A 17479-nucleotide genomic window follows, 5' to 3' on the forward strand; every position below is an offset into this window, starting at 1 on the left:
TGAAATGTCTGTGGTTTTCTTAGTGGTCAGGTTCCCAGTGTCCTCATGCGGTCATCGCATTTATACCTTTCCTGCATCTACCTGCTGCCTACCTTCTCCAGAATTATACTTTCCCTTCCAAGAGTCCCATTCCTACAATGTCTGGTCCTTAGCAATTGGATTAAAGCAATTCTCTACGGCACAGTGGTTATAAAACTAGCCTTGGAATGAGTAAGACCCGGATTAAAGTCCCACCTCCAACAGCTAGGTGATAGGGTGGATAGAATGCCGGGCCTGGAGCAAGAAGACTCATCCTCCTTATTTAAAATCTGGCCTCAGACACTTGTTGTGTGACCCTTGGCAAGTCACTTAACCCTGTTTACCTTAGTTTCCTCCTCTGTAAAATGAACTGGAGAAGGAAATGGCAAAGTACTCCAGTATCTTTGCCAAGAAAACTTTAGATTGGGTCACAAAGAGGATGATACAAATCAAAAAACAATTGAACAACTGTCTCACCTTGGACAGACACATATTGGCTGTGCAACCCTGAAAAAGTCACTTAAACTTTTATCACCATAGGAAACTCTCTAAGACACTAAGTAGCTGAGAAGATGCAGATCTGAGTTGGAAGGAGTTTCCACACAGGAAATTCCCAACACTATGTCTAAAAACAAACAAAACAAAACAGCCGAAGAGAGATTTGCATTTTAAATGATAGTTAATCTAAAGGAATCTTTGTTGGAATGTGTGTGGGAGGTATTTTCAAGGTGAAAAGACTTTCCTGTAAACCTTTGCCTACTCCAAGTCCACCCACCCATTTTTGGGGGGGGGATGATAACTAAGCAATGTGGCTAATTTCAGAGGTACTAACTAGAAGGAGATTATCACCCCTTTATACTTCTATGGCAAATGCTATGATAGAAACGTGAAGATACAGATTTATAAATCAAAAACTTCCCTTCCCACACCTAACCTTTACCCTACATCCAACTATTCATTAAATCCTTTCTTGTATTGGTTTCTTCCTTTTTGGTCCAGTCTTCCCAATTACAACCACTTTAGATTAGGCCTGGTTATAATTTCTGTGTAATATTTTAACTATCAGAACATATCTTTCTCCATTTGCTTGATGCTCAAAGCAAAGTAGCAGGAGACATTAGAAAATGAAAGGGGACAGTGAAGTGGATAGAGCACCGGCCCTGGATTCAGGAGGAACTGAGTTCAAATCCAACCTCAGACACATAACACTTAATAGCTGTGTGACCCTAGGCAAGTCACTTAACCCCACTGCCCCACCGGAAAAGAAAAAAAGAAAGAAAATGAAAGAAGCACCAAAGACTTCAGTCCAGTTTTGCTGAACTTCATGAAAATCAGGGCCACACAAACAACTGGAAACAAAGCAGATACTCGCTGATTAGAGATTGGCCAAATAAGTTGTGGTACTTAAATGTAATGGAATATTGTGCCATAAGAAATACTGAATATGAAGGCTTCAGGGAAGCATGGGTTTTATATGAACTGATGCAGAGTGAAGTAAGCAGAACCACCCCAAAAAAATGCCACATTACAACAAAAGAACAGAAAATGAATATGATGTAACTAAGATGACCAAATTTGGAATTGTAAAGGAAATTAAAAAATATGCCTTCCTCCCTTCTATTCAAAGGTTAGGGCCCATGGATATGGAGCATTATATATACTATCAGACTCTCTTGATGGGTTAGTTGGTTTGGCTAAATTTTTTTTCTCTTCCTTTTAAATTTTTTTTTTACTACAAAAAGCAATCTACTAACTAGAGAAGAGGAGAAAATATATTCAGGAAAAAAAAGTGACACAAAAAGGTAATAAAAATGTAAGAAATAAAATTAGAGCTTCATTAACACCTTGCTAGGAAATTCTGTGACAAATATGTGTCATTTGCATCTTTTAAGGTTTGAGGAAAGAGTCAATTTTTTTCTCATTTTGTATGCATTCCTGATTAAACCATAATATTGAATTTTACTAAAGGACACAGAAATCTGATGTTTCATGACGTCACAGAATCAAAGAATCACATTTTTATAACAATACTCAAGAGTTAAGTGGACCATTTTCTATATCTCCAATCACATTTTTCTCCCAAATATATCTGTATTTTCATCAAAAACCATTAATAGGTCTGTTACTGGTAGAAGTGATACATCTTACATAAGAGTTCAGCTTCTTTGCAGAAAAAGCTCTTATAAGCTTGTGAACTCGGGTCCAGACCTAGCTAGTTGGGTGACCTCTATGTCTCAGTCTTCTCATCTGTCTAAATGATGGGATTGAACAAAACAATTCCTTAGCTTCAGTCCTTTTCTAAAGCTTATGATATTAGGGGCAGCTAGATGGCGCAGTGGATAGAGCACTGGCCCTGAAGACTCAGACCAAACACTTGACACTTACTAGCTGTGTGACCCTGGGCAAGTCACTTAACCCCAACTGCCTAGAAATTTAAAAAAAAAAATGACCAACTAAAGCCTATGATATTAAGAAATAATTTGAGAATAAGACAGTACATAGCAAATGCTAAGTTGCCTTATCAGAAATTAAAGAAAGGAGAAACCAATGTTTGCTAAAGCTGCCTAGGAAAGTTTCATCGAAGAACTGGGACCTGAGAGAAGCCTTAGAGAATAGCTAAGTGGAATTAGAAATGGAAGGATTGCCCATCATTTGGGTAACAGTTGAACAAGTTGTGGTACATGACTGTGAAAGAATATTATTGTGCTGTAAAAAATGACAAGCAGGATGGTTTCAGAAAAACCTGGGAAGACTCGTGTGGACTGATGCAAAGTGAAATAAGCAAAACCGGAACAATATACACAGTAACAGCAATATTGTAATGAAGATCAACTGTGAAAGACACGGCTACCCTGATCGAGACAATGATCCAAGACAATTCCAAAGGACCCACGATGGAAAATACTGTCCACCTCCAGAGATCCAACTGATGAACTCTGAGTGCAAACTGAAGTATAATTTTTTTAACTTCCTTTATTTTTTTGGTTTTTTTTTTCCAACATGGGTAATATGGAAATATTTAGCGTGATTTCCCATGTACAATTGATATACTGCTAGCCTTCTCAAGAGGTTGAGGAGGGGCTGGAGGGAAGGAGAGAATTTGGAACTCAAAATATATTTTTTAAAAATATTAAAAATAAATAATAAAATTTAAAAAGTGGAAGAGAGAGAACAGTTAGGTAGAGATGTATGCCTCAAGAGGCTGAAAAAAGGGAATGAGTTGGCCTCATTCAGGAGCCAGGACATCCTGCCGATGACACTCAATAGCTTTGTGGCCCTGGACAAGTCTCATCACCTTTGTTAGTGAGTTTTCTCATTTGTAAAATCCAGATATGATAACAGCATCTAACTCACAAGGTAGCTGTAAAGATTAAATGAGCCGCTAAATTGAAAAGGCTTTGCAAACCATAGCAACAGCTGAGATTTATATAGTGCTTACTATGTGCCAGGCACTGTGCTAAACTCTTTACAAATATCATCTCATTTGAGCCTTACATCAACTCTGGAAGGTAGGTGCCATTATTATCCCCATTTTACAGATGAGGAAACTGAGGCAAATAAGAGTTTAAGTAACTTACCCATGATCACACACCTAGGAAGTATCTGAGGGCAGATTTGAACTACCTAGTTGTCCAACAAAGTCATATGAATGTTAGCTATTAGGCTTTCCTCACCCTCTCAATAGGGTCATTTCCCTAAGATTACATTCCAGTTACTTTCTCCCCTACTCTCCCTCTCCCTCTCTCTCCTTCTCCTTTCTTCCTCTCTCTCTCACCCCTCCCTCCTTCCCCTTCATCCTGTCTCCTCATCCTCCATTACCCACATATGTATGTGGGTATAAACACACACACTCACACACACATAGAGGTATATATTATGGTACACAAAAGTCTTTGTGTAGTTTTAAGGTTTAATAGCTGAAACACTGTGTGTGTGTGTGTGTGTATGTGCCCATGTACATGTCTGTATACATATATGTATATGTATATATACATAAATATACACATATGTATATATACACACATCTCTACACATAGACATTTACTTGTCTCTCCCATTAGACTGAGTTGCTTGACGTCAGTGACTGTTTTTGCCCTTCTCTGTATCTTCCTGTATTCAGTAGAATCTTAAATGACTCAGGGAACAAAGATTTAACTTTTTTTTAATAAAAGGGAATTAAAAGTTCAAGTAGTAAATAAACCATTTTTTTAAAAAATCCTAGAAACATGAAAATAAATTTAAAAATAATTAGATAAATTCATCTTTTGACAGAAAGAACTCCCGTAGGGAGACCTCTGTCTGTAGTTCACATCTGTTCTCATTCACTTCTGCCTTCTAGGATTTCTAGTCCTAGAAATCTCCACACCAGATTCCAACCAATATATGCAAGAGCCAGAGTTTTTTACGGTGTGAAACACAATGTTAACGCATAAACAAGTTATTCTATATTGAAAATCCTCCACCTCCTCGACTTTTTCCACCAAGTGTCAAAAGTATACCGCTTTGGTGAGAGTGGACTCCATAACCAGTACTACCTTTATAGGATTCTTATTCATGTAAAAGTCTGTGTGCACCACTCTGTTGTTTACCTACAAAATAAAAAGCACAAATTACACAAAGGATGAGTAAAATTCAATTCAACAATTAGATAGTTGAGTAGGGCAGGGCTGACTTTTGCCTCTTTGTTTCACAAAGTTTAGCAAGGTGTCTGGCTTATGGGAGGTGCTTAAGAAATGTTTATTGATTATTAAACAAGCATTTATTAAGCACTCAGGGTACAGTAAGCTTGCCTCCTAAATGTAGATAAGGAGGAAACAAAGACGAAAAGGAAACAGTGTCTGCTTTCAAGGAGTTAACATTCTAAGGCGAGACACAATAGGCACATATAAATATAAACAGAGTATATACAAAATAAAGACAAAGTAATGGGGGAAGGGAGAGATTACGACAGAGTTCCAAAAACCTTTGCATAGTATCTCGCCTATTTAGTGCTATCCAATGTATAATGGCATGTAGATATAAATACTAATGGAGAAAGCACACTATCTTGGGGAACACTCACATGACAAGTAACTAATTGCTTTATGTACATTAATATTAAGTGAAGCATTTTATATCTTTAAAAAGGTACCAACATCCACTATTTTCTAATTGACCAAAATGTCATGTCCTGTTATAGAAAATGCAGGTTTAGAATTTTCTTTAAGAATAACAAAAAACAACCCCAATAAGCCTCACTCAAGTCACAGTGCACTGCAACCTGGATTAAGGGAAATGCTAAGGTCGAGTATCCATGCTTCTGTTCACTGAGTCTTCTATGGCTGGGTGATTTTATTTCACTTAATGCCTAACCTTTTATTATATTTATCCCAACTAGGGACCACTATTCCAGAAGGAATTATGATGTGAGCGATGCTGAATTGAATGTGATTTATATGGATGAATAAATGGTTGAAACATGACTTCCCCATGAAATTGGTATTCATACAAAGCAGGGCCAAGAAAAAAAATAATAACAACAAAAAAAAAACCTTTGCATAGAAATTAATTTCGAACTAAAACTAGTAGAAGAGCTAGAGATTCCAAGAGGCAAAAGTGAGGGAATTCTAGGGAATGTGCTGATAGAATGAAATAAATGCTTGTTAACTGGTAGAAGAAAAATAGCATAACATGGAGTATGAATTGATTTACTGATAACTCACTTGAGTAAAAAAATCCGCAATATGCAACTTCTTGCCATGTTGACTAAAGACTTCATCTATTGCTTGAATCATCACAGAACCATCTTTTGGGTGGCGTAAAGCAACGTGATCTGCTAGTGAAGAAATAAGAATATTGTTTATATTTTTTAAACATAGAGCCAATGGGATTCTGTGTAACTACAAATGGTTGACCAGAAGACCAAAACCCTAGTGGGTTGAACCAATTCTGCATTAGAAAAAATATTGTGTGGAATTAGTCATTTTAGTCTCTGGTGATCTATGCTTACATGGTGACGAACAGGAAGAGTTTTATGACAAATATGAAACGTAATTAAGCACAACTAGATTTTGAACAATCATGATCACTTTCACTTAACATGCCTTAGCAGCGCACAAATTCACCGCCTCACCTTCTTGGGTGGGATAGATGATATAGTAATCACTGAATGTGGGAAGTCGCTTTTTCTCTGAATCATCCAGTTCCATCGGTTCATCATCGGCTTGAACAACACCACCATCTCTACGATCTGTTTTTGTGAGAGAAGATGTGAATAGACAGTGAGATAAACAGCCATTCAGTAAACTCGTACTCATGAAAAATGAACCCATCAGAAACAAGCATGTTTCACTATACATACATTGGTGAGGGTAGCTCACAATCATAGGTCCCAATAGCTCCAGAAAAGCTGGGCAAGCCAGATCCCAATCTAAGAAGCAAACTGCAAATATACAAACCGTAACATTTCTCAAATAGGCCAGGGACTAGCAATTTCACCATGTTAGAGGCTAATAGGATCATAGCATTACCAACTTATAGTTGGAAAGGACCTTAGAGATAATCCAGCCCAATCCCTTATTTTACAAATAAGGAAACTGAGCCCATAAAGGTTATATGACTTGCCCAAAGTCACAAAGGGTATTAGTATGAATAACTTAAGTAAAGCACTTTGCAAAATTCAAATCTCTATAAAAATGCCGGTTATTATTAGTAGTGTTTTACTAATAGTGTTAGTATTATTAGTAGTATTTTAAATGACAGAACCAGGATTCAAAGCCAGATTGTCTGCTTCCAAATACAGTACCTTTTCCACTGTATTTCTCAGGGCCCTAAGAAACCACAGAAAATTATCCCACAGTGAGTGAGGAAGAGAAGTATACAGGGGAACACCCATAAAAACGTGGATGAGGGAGTATCACAGTGGAGAAACCGTAAAACCTTGGATTTATAAATGCTAAGATCTCGAATCCATTTATTTAAAAGGACCCAAGACACTTTAACTGATAGGATGCTAACACTATGGTAGTTTGGGGCTAGAAACATACAAAATTTGACATCTTTTTGGATGTCAAAGGGCGGCTAATGAGTATTTCTTCTCTTGATATGACAAGAAGCAATAGAGAAAGGAAAGTCTTTCTCAGATGAAAATCAGGGTCAGAATTTCCTAGGGAAAAGGAAAAAATGCTTATAGTAAAAACTAAAAATTCCCTGCCACTCGTGATATGTTCTTTTTCCTTCTACTTACCTCCTCTACAAGCCTGGATTACAAAGATTTTTGGTTTCTTTTGAAGGGCTGGACAGTTTTCATTGTTGAACATTCCAAAAATGTCTGATAAGTTGACTCTTTCATCCAATACTGTTTTGATAACACCTTTTCCTCCATGGGCCATGAGAGTAACAAGGCAGCAGCTAACATCATCTTTTATTCCATTTATTCCATCTCGAAACTCTCTTAATTTCTCCATTAACTCCTGTGACAAATGGCATTGCAAAATGGATTTATTCAGAGGGTGGACTTTTGCCTCATTTTGCATAGATTGTGATACTGATTGCTTATCTTCTAACATAAATTATAGGCCCTTAAAATGAAGTGAGTGTCTAAGATGGCATCATCATCATCATTTTTGTAGGTAATTTTGAAAAGAAACCTGGCCCTCAGGAAGACAGAAGGTTTAAGAAGCAAGAGAAAATTGGAAGAGTAAAACATTTTGTTTTTATTACAACTAGGACTCTGGGATCATTTTATATGATTGCATATAGCATCTGATGTAAATTTCATCATGAATATTCAAGTTACATATGGGAAATCCAATCTCCAAATTCTGTTTACAAAAATAAAATTGGATGACTGAAAGGACTAAAATCCAACATTAATTATTGTTAGGGGTCATGGAACCAGTGATGGCCCCCAGTGCAAGAGGATTGACTTCCCTGGGCTGTTTTCCCAGTCAGGAAGGGTATCAGGCAGTGTAATAGGGAACAAGAGGGAGACAACCGGAGGGGGGACTCTGTAGTGGCCCGTCCTCCTGGCCACGAATCTCAAATTCTACTCAGCTCTATAAACCTGGTAGAATCAAAGCAACTAACGGAGCATTCATTTTCTTGAAACAGAAAGGCTTTCCTTTACAGGAGAAGGTAGGAAAATAATAGGCTCTCTAGGCCCTCAAATACCACTGAAATACTTAAAAGGCTTAAAAAGTCCATGAGAATGCAGTTGAATTCATTAACTCCCTGACACTGGTCCCTCAATAGCAGTATTGTGATTCTTTTATCAGAGTTTAGAAAGGAAAGAGACTTTGCTGTTCAGATAGTATTCATGATGACCTCATAAAAAAGGAAGCAGTGGGAGCAGCTAGGTGGCACAGTGGATAGAGCACTGGCCCTGGAGTCAGGAGGACCTGAGTTCAAATCTGCCCTCAGACCAAACACTTGACACTTACTAGCTGTGTGACCCTGGGCAAGTCACTTGCCCAATTGCCTAAAAATTAAAAGAAGGAAGCAGGCTATTAAAGTCAGTGTCTCAATGCTTGCCTTTTCATCAGGATTCATGCATGAAGTACATTCAAACTTGCACTCTTCAAGCCAATTTGTTATCATATTTAGATCCTGCTCGGCCCCTGGTCTGCCTGTTTTCACACACATCACAAAAGCCTTACGAGTTTGTTCCATGTTATAGCGTTCCTGTTTGTAAGTAAAATTAATAAGCACAATTCAATCCCATATATCAGAGAACATAACACCCTAGACACATTGGCCCACATGCTGCCTGTCCACCTCCTGGGGTCAGGGATGGGGTTTACCTGAGAGCCCAAAGCTGACCATCTCTCTTTGGGGGAGGTCTGTGTGTGTGTGTATGTGTGTGTTTGTATGTGTGTGTAAATAGATTTGTTTCACTTATAGGTCCCTGAAATCCTCCAATACAAATCACTCATTCTGAAGTACATAGAACCAGTAAAGCAGGGCATTCTAACAAAACTGGCAGGAAGGTGTCACTACCACATACAAAACACCACCAATCAAAATCATACCACTCTGAGGTAAGGCAGGGTTGGGTTGGAGTTAATCTGGGGAACAGGTAGCCCTGTGAGGGAACAGGAGTGATAGCTGTATGGATTCCCTAGGTGCTGGATCCTTCTCATCCTTTCTACAAGTCAGGAACTTTAGCAGATTCCAGTGGATTAGACATAGTTTGTAGTTCCCCAAATCTCCCCAACTCCAGAGGTATGGTCCTAATGATTCCAATGAGAACAGGCCACTTAAGTCCCTGGAGAGATGTGGCCTTATTCTTTCCTGCTCCCATAAGTCAGTCCAGAGGCTCCCACCACCGAAAGAATGAGATACAGAAGTGGGACAAGACAGCAACTCTGGCATTCCTTGACATTTTAGCTTGGGAGCTGAGTGGTGAGCAGAAGAGACCCTTCCTCCCATACAGTATCAACAAGCCCATCAGCACTTTGCTAAGCGGACAAATATGGCCCAACTGGTTAGGTCTTAGGGGCTGGATGGTGGCTGTCCTAGGATAAATTAGCTGGGTTAGCACCACCCCTTGGCCTCCTGGGGGCAGCGAGCCATTTCAGTGGCTGGGAATGCCTCTAGGACGATCTGGGTGACTGACACTAAGGAGGACACACTCTTTAGAGATGCCATGCCTCAGTTCCACCACTCTCATCCCCTTGTTTCCCTAAGTTTTCCCTCAGCCTTCTTCTGGAATGCAGCAGGGACCCCCCAATCCTTCCCCTTTCCTAGGAGCTCTGGTGGGATGTGACTGCCTTGCTTTCAGATGGGGGAGAAAACAAAGTAGTAATGAGGGGACAAATAAGGTAAAGCTAGAAATGAGGGTGGGTCTAGGAAAAAAGAAAGACCACAGGATTTAGGAGGAATGGGAGACAGTCTGGTAGAATGCTGATTCTGGAGAAAATCATGCAGTCCAATTTGACTTGACTAGAGAATGTATGAAGGGGTGCAATTTGAAATCAGTTTGAAAAGTTAGGTTGGAGCCAGATTTCGAAGGGCTCTAAAGGCCAAGAAGAGGAGTTTGGTTTTTTATCCCAGAGGGAATAGACAGTCAATGGAGTTTTTTGAACAGGTGAGTGAAATAACATACAAATCTCCCCTTTTACAGCTATGGTAAGGAGCCAGTTCAATTGCCTGAATGATATGCCATGTAACTGTTAGAGACTTACATTACTCAGGCTTAGAAAAAAATTAAGAATTTACCAAGTCAGGGCCATCATTTTCATACCGTCTCTTCAAATTCATCCTTGAAGCGGTTTCTATTTTCAGGGAAAATGAATAAAAAAGAACAAATAATAGCATTACTCATTTATTGCTTTCCCACATCTTCTTTCTCTATCTCACACATTTCTTTAACCCCGTTCCCTCCTGTGTTCTCCAGCAGATTGCTCCTCTAATCATTTCCCCTCCCCCTCTGTCCTCTAACCTCTCCCTATCTGTGGCTTCCTTCCCTTCTGTCTATACATAGGCTCAAGTCTTTCCTACCTTCCACAAACCTTCACCTTCCCTGCCAGCTATTGCTCTCTTTCTTTCTATCTCACTCTTTCTCTCCCTCTCTCTCCTTTTTTTTTTTCTGCCACACACCTGTCTTCAATCATCCCCTCTATTTCCTCTCCTCTCACTCACTCTTCAAATCCTTGTAATCTGGCTTTGGGCATGATCACTCAACAAAAACTGCTCTCTGTAGATTTACCAGTGACCTCTTCATTGCCCAATCAGATGACCTTTTCTCAGTCCTCACCTTTTGTACCACTCAGCAGCATTTGACACTGACGACCCTCCCACATTCTCCTCCTAGATACTCTCTCCTCAATGGTATTTTGTGATACTGGAGAAAAGGAGTAAGGATCTATATAGTGCTACTTTGTACCAAGCACTTTTAATAAATATTATCTCATTGAATTCTCACAGAAGTCCTGCAAGGGAGGTGCTATTTTATTTCCATCTTTCAGCTGACAAAACTGAGGCAAACAGGTTAAGTAATTTCCCCAGGGTCATACAACTAGTAAGTGTCTGAGGTTGGATTTGAACTCCAGGCTCAGGGCTCTATCTACTGTGCCACCAGCTGCCTCTCTTGGTTCTCCTTATTTCCTATCTGGCTGCTCTTTCTCAGCATCCTTTGCTTCACCGTCATCCATATTCATGTTCCCTTACAGTTGGGATAGCCCAAGGCTCTGTCCTGGAGGAGCTTCTCTGCCCTCCCTCTGCAATTGGTAGATCAGCCCAGCTACTATTCTCTCATTTAGTAACTTCTTTAGCCTCCATGGATTTAATCATGGGATTGGTGCAAATAACTCCCAGATCTACACATATGGCCCTGGCCTCTCTCCTCACCTCAAGTACCACATCACCAATTGCTTCTGAAGTGGACATACTACAGACATCTCATAAGAGCCAAATCTAAGGCACAACTCATTGTCTTTCCTCTTAAACACACCTGTCTTCCAAACTTCCTTATCTATGGTGACACTACCACAATCCTTCCAATCACTCAATACCTTTGGCATGATGCCCAACTCTCACTCTTCAAATCCAATCTGTTATCATTTCTATCTTCATGACGTCTCTTCTACATACCCCCTTCTCTTCCACACTAGTTCAGCCTCTCCCTTGGCCTATTACAACAGCCTCCTTATCAAATCTCCCTTCCTTAAGTCCCTCCCCACTCCCACCCATTGTCCACATACCAGCCAGAGTGATTTTCCTAAAGTACAGGTCTGACCAAGTCACTCCCTTTCTCAATAAGCTCTAGTGACTCCTATCACCTCTAGGATCAAATACAAAACCATATTATTTAAAGTTCTATCTTTCTAGGCCTACTACATAGTATTTCCCTTCATGTTCCCTCCAATCCAGTTAAATTGACCTTCCTCCTGCTTCTCATACATAACCTTCTATTTCTCAACTCTCTGCCTTTATACTGGCTGTCCACCACACTGCCATATACTCTGTCCTTATAGCTAACTCTTAGCATTGCTAACTCACGATTCAGTTCAAGAAGTGGATTCTGGGAAGATGGTGGAAGAGGTCAGAAAATTCCAAACTCTCCAGATTTCTGCCACAAACAAGATAAAATAATGCCTCAGGGGGGAACATAGAGTGGTAAGAATAAACAAGAGTTGGGGCAAAACACTGGTCCTCCTGGGAGAATCACAGAAGACTGGAAGAAAATCCCAGGACTGAGGTTTGGTCCCTGTGAAGAATAAACACCTCCAGGCTAGTTCTGTTGAATCACCAAGCAGCAAGTCCTAAGGCTAGCTGTGTTGGGAGGTAGCCTTGGCCCCAACAATAGGAACTTTCACTTCCAGGACAGTGTTGGGAGTCCAGGAGTCCCTTGTTTGAGCCAAGAAAGATTGAGGGAACCCATGCTGATAAGGATAGTCAGACCCAGCTGTGCTGCCAAGACTCGTCCTGGGTGAGAAAGAACCAGCACGTACCAGGTGAGTGTCAAAGCAATGGGGCAGGGATACAGCTGGTTGTGGTCACTTACAGAAGGACAGAGTTCTTAGTTTCAGTTTCAAGCTAGAGGTGAGTATTGATGGAGGACCTGAGGCCAGAGGCACCATCCCCCATAGCCCAAGACTAACAGTGATTACAAAAAATGAGCCGCTACAAATAAAAAAAATGAGTAGGCAAAGGATAAAGAATCCAACCATAGGAAGTTACTATGGGAATAGAGAAGACCAGAGTTTGTCTTCAGAAGAGGATACGGAAGCCAAAAGAGTGTCTCCTACCCCAAAGAATAACACCAAATGGTCACTTGCCCAAAAAGAATTCATAGAACTTTAAAAAGACTTAAAAAAATCAAATGAGAGAGATTAAGGGAAAATTTTTTTTAAAAAATAAAAACAATCCAAGAAAAACAAGAAGAAAATGAAAAGAAAGTCAACCAATTAGAAAAGGAGATCCATAATCTTAAGGAAGAACATGACTCCTTGAAAATTAGAATTGGCAGACAGCTAGGTGGCACAGTGGATAGAGCACCGACCCTGAAGTCAGGAGGACCTGAGTTCAAATCCAGCGTCAGACCAAACACTTGACACTTAATAGCTGTATGACCATGGGCAAGTCATTTAACCCAAATCGCAAAAAAATTTTTTTTAAACTAAAAAAAAAGTCTAAAAAAAAAAAGAAAATTAGAATTGGGTAAGGGAAAGCCAGCAAAGTTATAAGACACCAAGAAATAATAAAACAAAATATTAAAAAAAATGAAAAAATAGGATAGAATGTGAAACATAAGAAAAACAACTAATCTGGAGAACAGATGAAGAAGAGACAATATAAGAATAATTGGACTACCTGAAAACTATGATCAAAAAAAGAATCTTGATATAATAATACAAGAAATAATTTTTAAAAATTGTCCTGAAGCATTAAAACAAGAGGGAAAAGTAGAAATAGAAATAGAAAAAAAAAAGTCACCAATCACCACCTTAAAGAGATTCTATGAGGAAAACCTATAGGAATATCACAGTCAAATTCTGAAAACCCCAGCTCATGGATAAAATATTACGAACAATAAGAAAAAAAATTTAAATATGGCAGTGCCACAATTAGAATCACACAAGACCTAGCACTAGTGACACTAAAAGACTGCAGATCTTGGAACACTATATATCAAAGAGCAAAAAAACTGGGGTTGTGGCTGAAAATATCATATCCAACAAAATCTTGAACAAAAAAAAAATGGACATTTAATGGATTGTCAGACTTTCAGGATTTTGTGGGGAAAAAAAACCTGAACTTAATAAAATCTTTGACATATAAGATCCAAGAGAAATATAAGATACATATCAAAGACTTATTACAAGGCACTCAATAAGGACAGACTGTGTACTTTTTATATGAGGAAATGTAAAACCTATGTCTAAGTTTGTTATTAGTAACTGGGTAGTTCGTTAGAAAGATTGGGGTAGACCTGAGTATGATATGATTTTAAAAAGTAAAATCATTTAGGAAAAGGTAAAAAGAGTAATTACACAAATGAGGTGTGAGAGGACAAACCGATGCAGAGGAATTAAATGTAGGAGGGCTGGTAGTTGTGGAACCCTACTTTCATTGGGAATGGGTTTAAGAGGGAACAATACATATATAACTAGAAGGATATAAAAATCTTCTAAATTCAGGAAGAAATAAAAGGCTAAGAGGATGCGGGGGAGGATAAGGGAGGGATTTTTAGAGGGGTGGATGAGGGAATAGGATGGGAGAGAGGGGAGACCATAATAGAAGGGTGTTTAGACTAATGTGAATGGGAGTGTAAGGAGGAATCCTTGGAGGCGGAGTAGGTTAAGTAATAGGAAGACAATAGCAGGTAGAAGCAAAGTAGAGGAGTCAGGAGAGATAATAAATAAGAGATACACACAAATATAAAATAAAGATCAGGAATAGAATTTATTAGGGGAAAAAAAGCAGGGGTAGTATTAATGATCTCAGACAAAGTTAAAGCTAAATAGATTTACTCATAAGAGAAAAATAGGGAAAGTACACTATATGTCAGCCATGTTAATCAAGATTATTTTAGATTATTTAAAATAACTAGACAGTACAAGGTTGGAATATTGCTGTGGTGTAGAAAATGATGAGTTGGTAGACTTAGAAAAATATGGAAAGACTTGGACTTACAAAGGAAGATGTTAAACACCTTCAGAGAAACAGAGGACAAATAAGTATAATATCGTCTTACACAGATGCATATAAATGTACGTGTCTATATATGAGTATGATTATAGATATCTATGTATATGTATGTAAGTGTATGTATATATGTGTATATGCAAGTATATATCTTTCTGTATATATGTACATATGTATGTACGTGTATATATCTGTGTTTACAGACATACATATATCCTAGTTTAATTGTCCCTTGTGGGGGTAAGGGGGAAAAAAAGAACAAAGTAAAAAGTGCACAGCAGAGAACAAAAGAAAACTTACAAGAAAGCAAAGATGGACTGCTCTGAATACAATGCATAGTATTTATTCTATAGGCTTTCTTGAAGTGGAAATTTATTGCTGTATATTTTGAATCTTCTCTTACATTCTGCTGTGTGCAGAGCAATGCTTTTTTTTTCTTTTCTTATTCGGTATTTAAGTTTTAATATTTTAGTTTATGTTGCTTTTTCTTTTCTTGTTGGGTATTTAAGTTTAAAATAAATTTAAAAATAAAAAGATTCAGTTCAAGCTCCACCTTTACATGAGGCCTTTCCTGATTCCTACAACTGCAACTGCCCTACTTCCAAAAATCAGTGTATGGATTCTGATTGCATTTTGTATCTATACTCCCGTGCGCATGTCTCCCTCAACAGAATGTAAGCTCCTTGAGGGCAGGAACTATTTTACTTTTGTCTTTGTACCCCCAGCATCTAGCATAGTGCCTGGCACACAGCCTGTGCTTAGTAAATGTTGCTGATTGATTTTTAAGTCCTGGGTTTGTTCACTTGTTTGTTTGTTTAATTTCTGCCTATGTTTTCATGCTTCTGTCTATTTGCTGAATGCTCTATGTAAATCATGAGGGAGGAGGGAAGAGAGAGAGGCAGAAGGCAGGGCAGAAGTAAACCAAAGACGTAAATGCAAAAAGTCTGTGGGAGAGAGGGAGAAGTTAAGGGTAGAGGGAGTCAGCCATCATGAATTGGGAAAAGTATAGGTAGAGTCAGAGCTTTTTATCCAAAAGTTTTGCTTGACTATATAGGATTGTAATAGGAAAAAAAAAATAGGTGGATAGATAGACAGACTGACAGACGGTAGATAGATACAAATGAATTAATGAATGGACAAATAAATAAATGAATGAATAGATGGAAAAAATAAAGAGAAGCAACTCATATTTTATTAGGTACAAATTTAAAGTTTACTCTAGCTTTCTTTAAATTGACAAAGGGATATTCTAAAACTGGAGTCAAATCAGCCACCATTTATTAAGTGCCTACTATGTGCCAGGCACTGGACTAAGTGCTAAGGATACGAAGAAAGGTAAAAAACAGTTCTTGTCCTCAAGGAGCTCATATCTACTAGAGGAGACAACATGCAAATAGCTGTGACCATTTATTTTGTCAAAATCCTTCCTTATGGTCAGCAAGCATGAAGCTCTTTTTACGTGCCAAGCACTGTGCTAAGCACCTAAGATATAAAGAAAGGCAAAAACAGAGTCTCTGCCTGTCCTCAACAAGCTCCCATCCTAATGGCGGACACAACAAACAGACAACTATATACAGTCCTGGAATTCATATTATATGCCAAACACATGTAATGTATACCACACACTTCATCATATTGAATTTACTGTTGGAGATCTTTCACGTCAATGATCTCAAAAGATTAGAGATCAACTCCAAGGATCGGATAGATTATAACATCCTTCAGGTATCTAGCACCCTGCCTAGCATGTAGCTGAACAAAGGGAATCTCAGTAAATACCTGTTGGTTTGGAATGGAAAGGGGGGTGGGAAGATGTCCCCTGAATAATCATTTATGGAGTTATCAAAATGAATCTTCAATCTATTGATATTTTTGGGCCCAGCACTTGGAAGGCCTGGTACTCTAAGAAGGGCCCTGGTTTAGAAGTCAGAAGACCTCAAATCTGGTCTACCTCCCCAGGTAACTTTGGACAAGTCAAGTGACCTCTGTAAGTATCAGTTTCCCCATTTGGCTTCCTGTTTATCTCCCGGCTATTTCAAGTCCTCATCTTTTTAACTGGGGGTTCAAATGCCCATCTAGGCCCCTGATCTTTTTAAACTCTCTCCATCTTTTCTACCTCGGTGACAGGTGAGAGGCAGCAAGGTGATGGGGGCCATGTAAAGCTCTGGATTCCAACACGGCATCTGACTCTCCCTACCTGGGCAAATTAAGTTGCTTGGTAGCTCACTAGCCGGGGGACCAAACACAGGCAAGTCACTTACCCTGTACGCCTCGGTTTGTTCCTCTGTAAAATGGAGCAGTAGCTTAGCTTACGAGGAGTCTCGTGGGACGCACCCATGAGATGCTCTGAAGAGCTTAGGGACCGTCACACCTGATGATTCTTCAGGGGGTGGGGGGTGGGGGGTGGAGGTGGGAGTAGGAGGGTGTCGGCGCGAGATAAACCCAGAGAGCGGGACCCGCCTGCCCAGGAGGAGGGGAGCCCCGAGCTTGCACCCCGCCTTACCCCACTCGGCTACCAGGTCGTTCCGGCGCATGCTCTGGAACACCCGGACCAGGACCCTGGGGGTCCCGGACACGGCGTAGCGCTTGAGCAGCACATCGGCCAGCGCCGAGGTCGTGGGGGCCCTATCCAGGTCGTGCATCGTGATCCTAGGCTCCTCCCCCGAGTTCCTCAGGTAGAACTTGAACTCCTTCAGCTCGGGCGGGGTCATGCCGTCCAGCGTGCTCTCCACCCGGGCTCTGAGCGCCTCCATGGCCGCGGGGGCAGCGTCGGGGGCGGCTGGGGAAGGGTGCGGGACGGGGAGGGGACACGGTCCGAGCTAGGGGGCGGCGA

General features: G+C 39.8%; 1 protein-coding gene across 3 annotated transcripts; it reads right to left on the reverse strand.

The window, feature by feature from the left end:
* Positions 1-4163: 4163 nt before the first annotated feature.
* On the reverse strand, positions 4164-17479 carry LOC114032553 (caspase-14-like). 3 transcript variants are annotated; one of them, XM_027847878.1, is made up of 7 exons: positions 17150-17478; positions 10216-10271; positions 8530-8679; positions 7244-7469; positions 6131-6247; positions 5721-5833; positions 4164-4607 (listed from the first exon to the last, which is right to left on the reverse strand). In XM_027847878.1, exons 1-7 carry the CDS (start codon positions 17397-17399, stop codon positions 4506-4508), a joined length of 1014 nt encoding a protein of 337 aa, XP_027703679.1. In that variant the 5' UTR covers positions 17400-17478; the 3' UTR covers positions 4164-4505. The 3 variants fall into 3 exon arrangements, with proteins under 3 accessions (XP_027703679.1, XP_027703680.1, XP_027703681.1); XM_027847879.1 differs by having other exon boundaries at positions 5721-5830; positions 17150-17477; XM_027847880.1 differs by lacking the exon at positions 8530-8679 and having other exon boundaries at positions 17150-17479.

The sequence above is a fragment of the Vombatus ursinus genome, unplaced genomic scaffold, assembly GCF_900497805.2.
Source record: "Vombatus ursinus unplaced genomic scaffold, bare-nosed wombat genome assembly UNPS02005459.1, whole genome shotgun sequence".
In the NCBI taxonomy this organism is placed as follows: Eukaryota; Metazoa; Chordata; class Mammalia; order Diprotodontia; family Vombatidae; genus Vombatus; species Vombatus ursinus.

Excerpts from the sequence above, each read along its gene's own strand:
- LOC114032553 (XM_027847878.1), bottom strand. The coding sequence starts at position 17,399 with ATGGAGGCGCTCAGAGCCCGGGTGGAGAGCACGCTGGACGGCATGACC. Across the intron at positions 10,272-17,149 it reads CGACCTGGTAGCCGAGTGGG|AAACCGCTTCAAGGATGAAT; the intron begins GTAAGGCGGGGT and ends CCCTGAAAATAG. Across the intron at positions 4,608-5,720 it reads TTGCGGATTTTTTTACTCAA|GTAAACAACAGAGTGGTGCA; the intron begins GTGAGTTATCAG and ends TTTATTTTGTAG.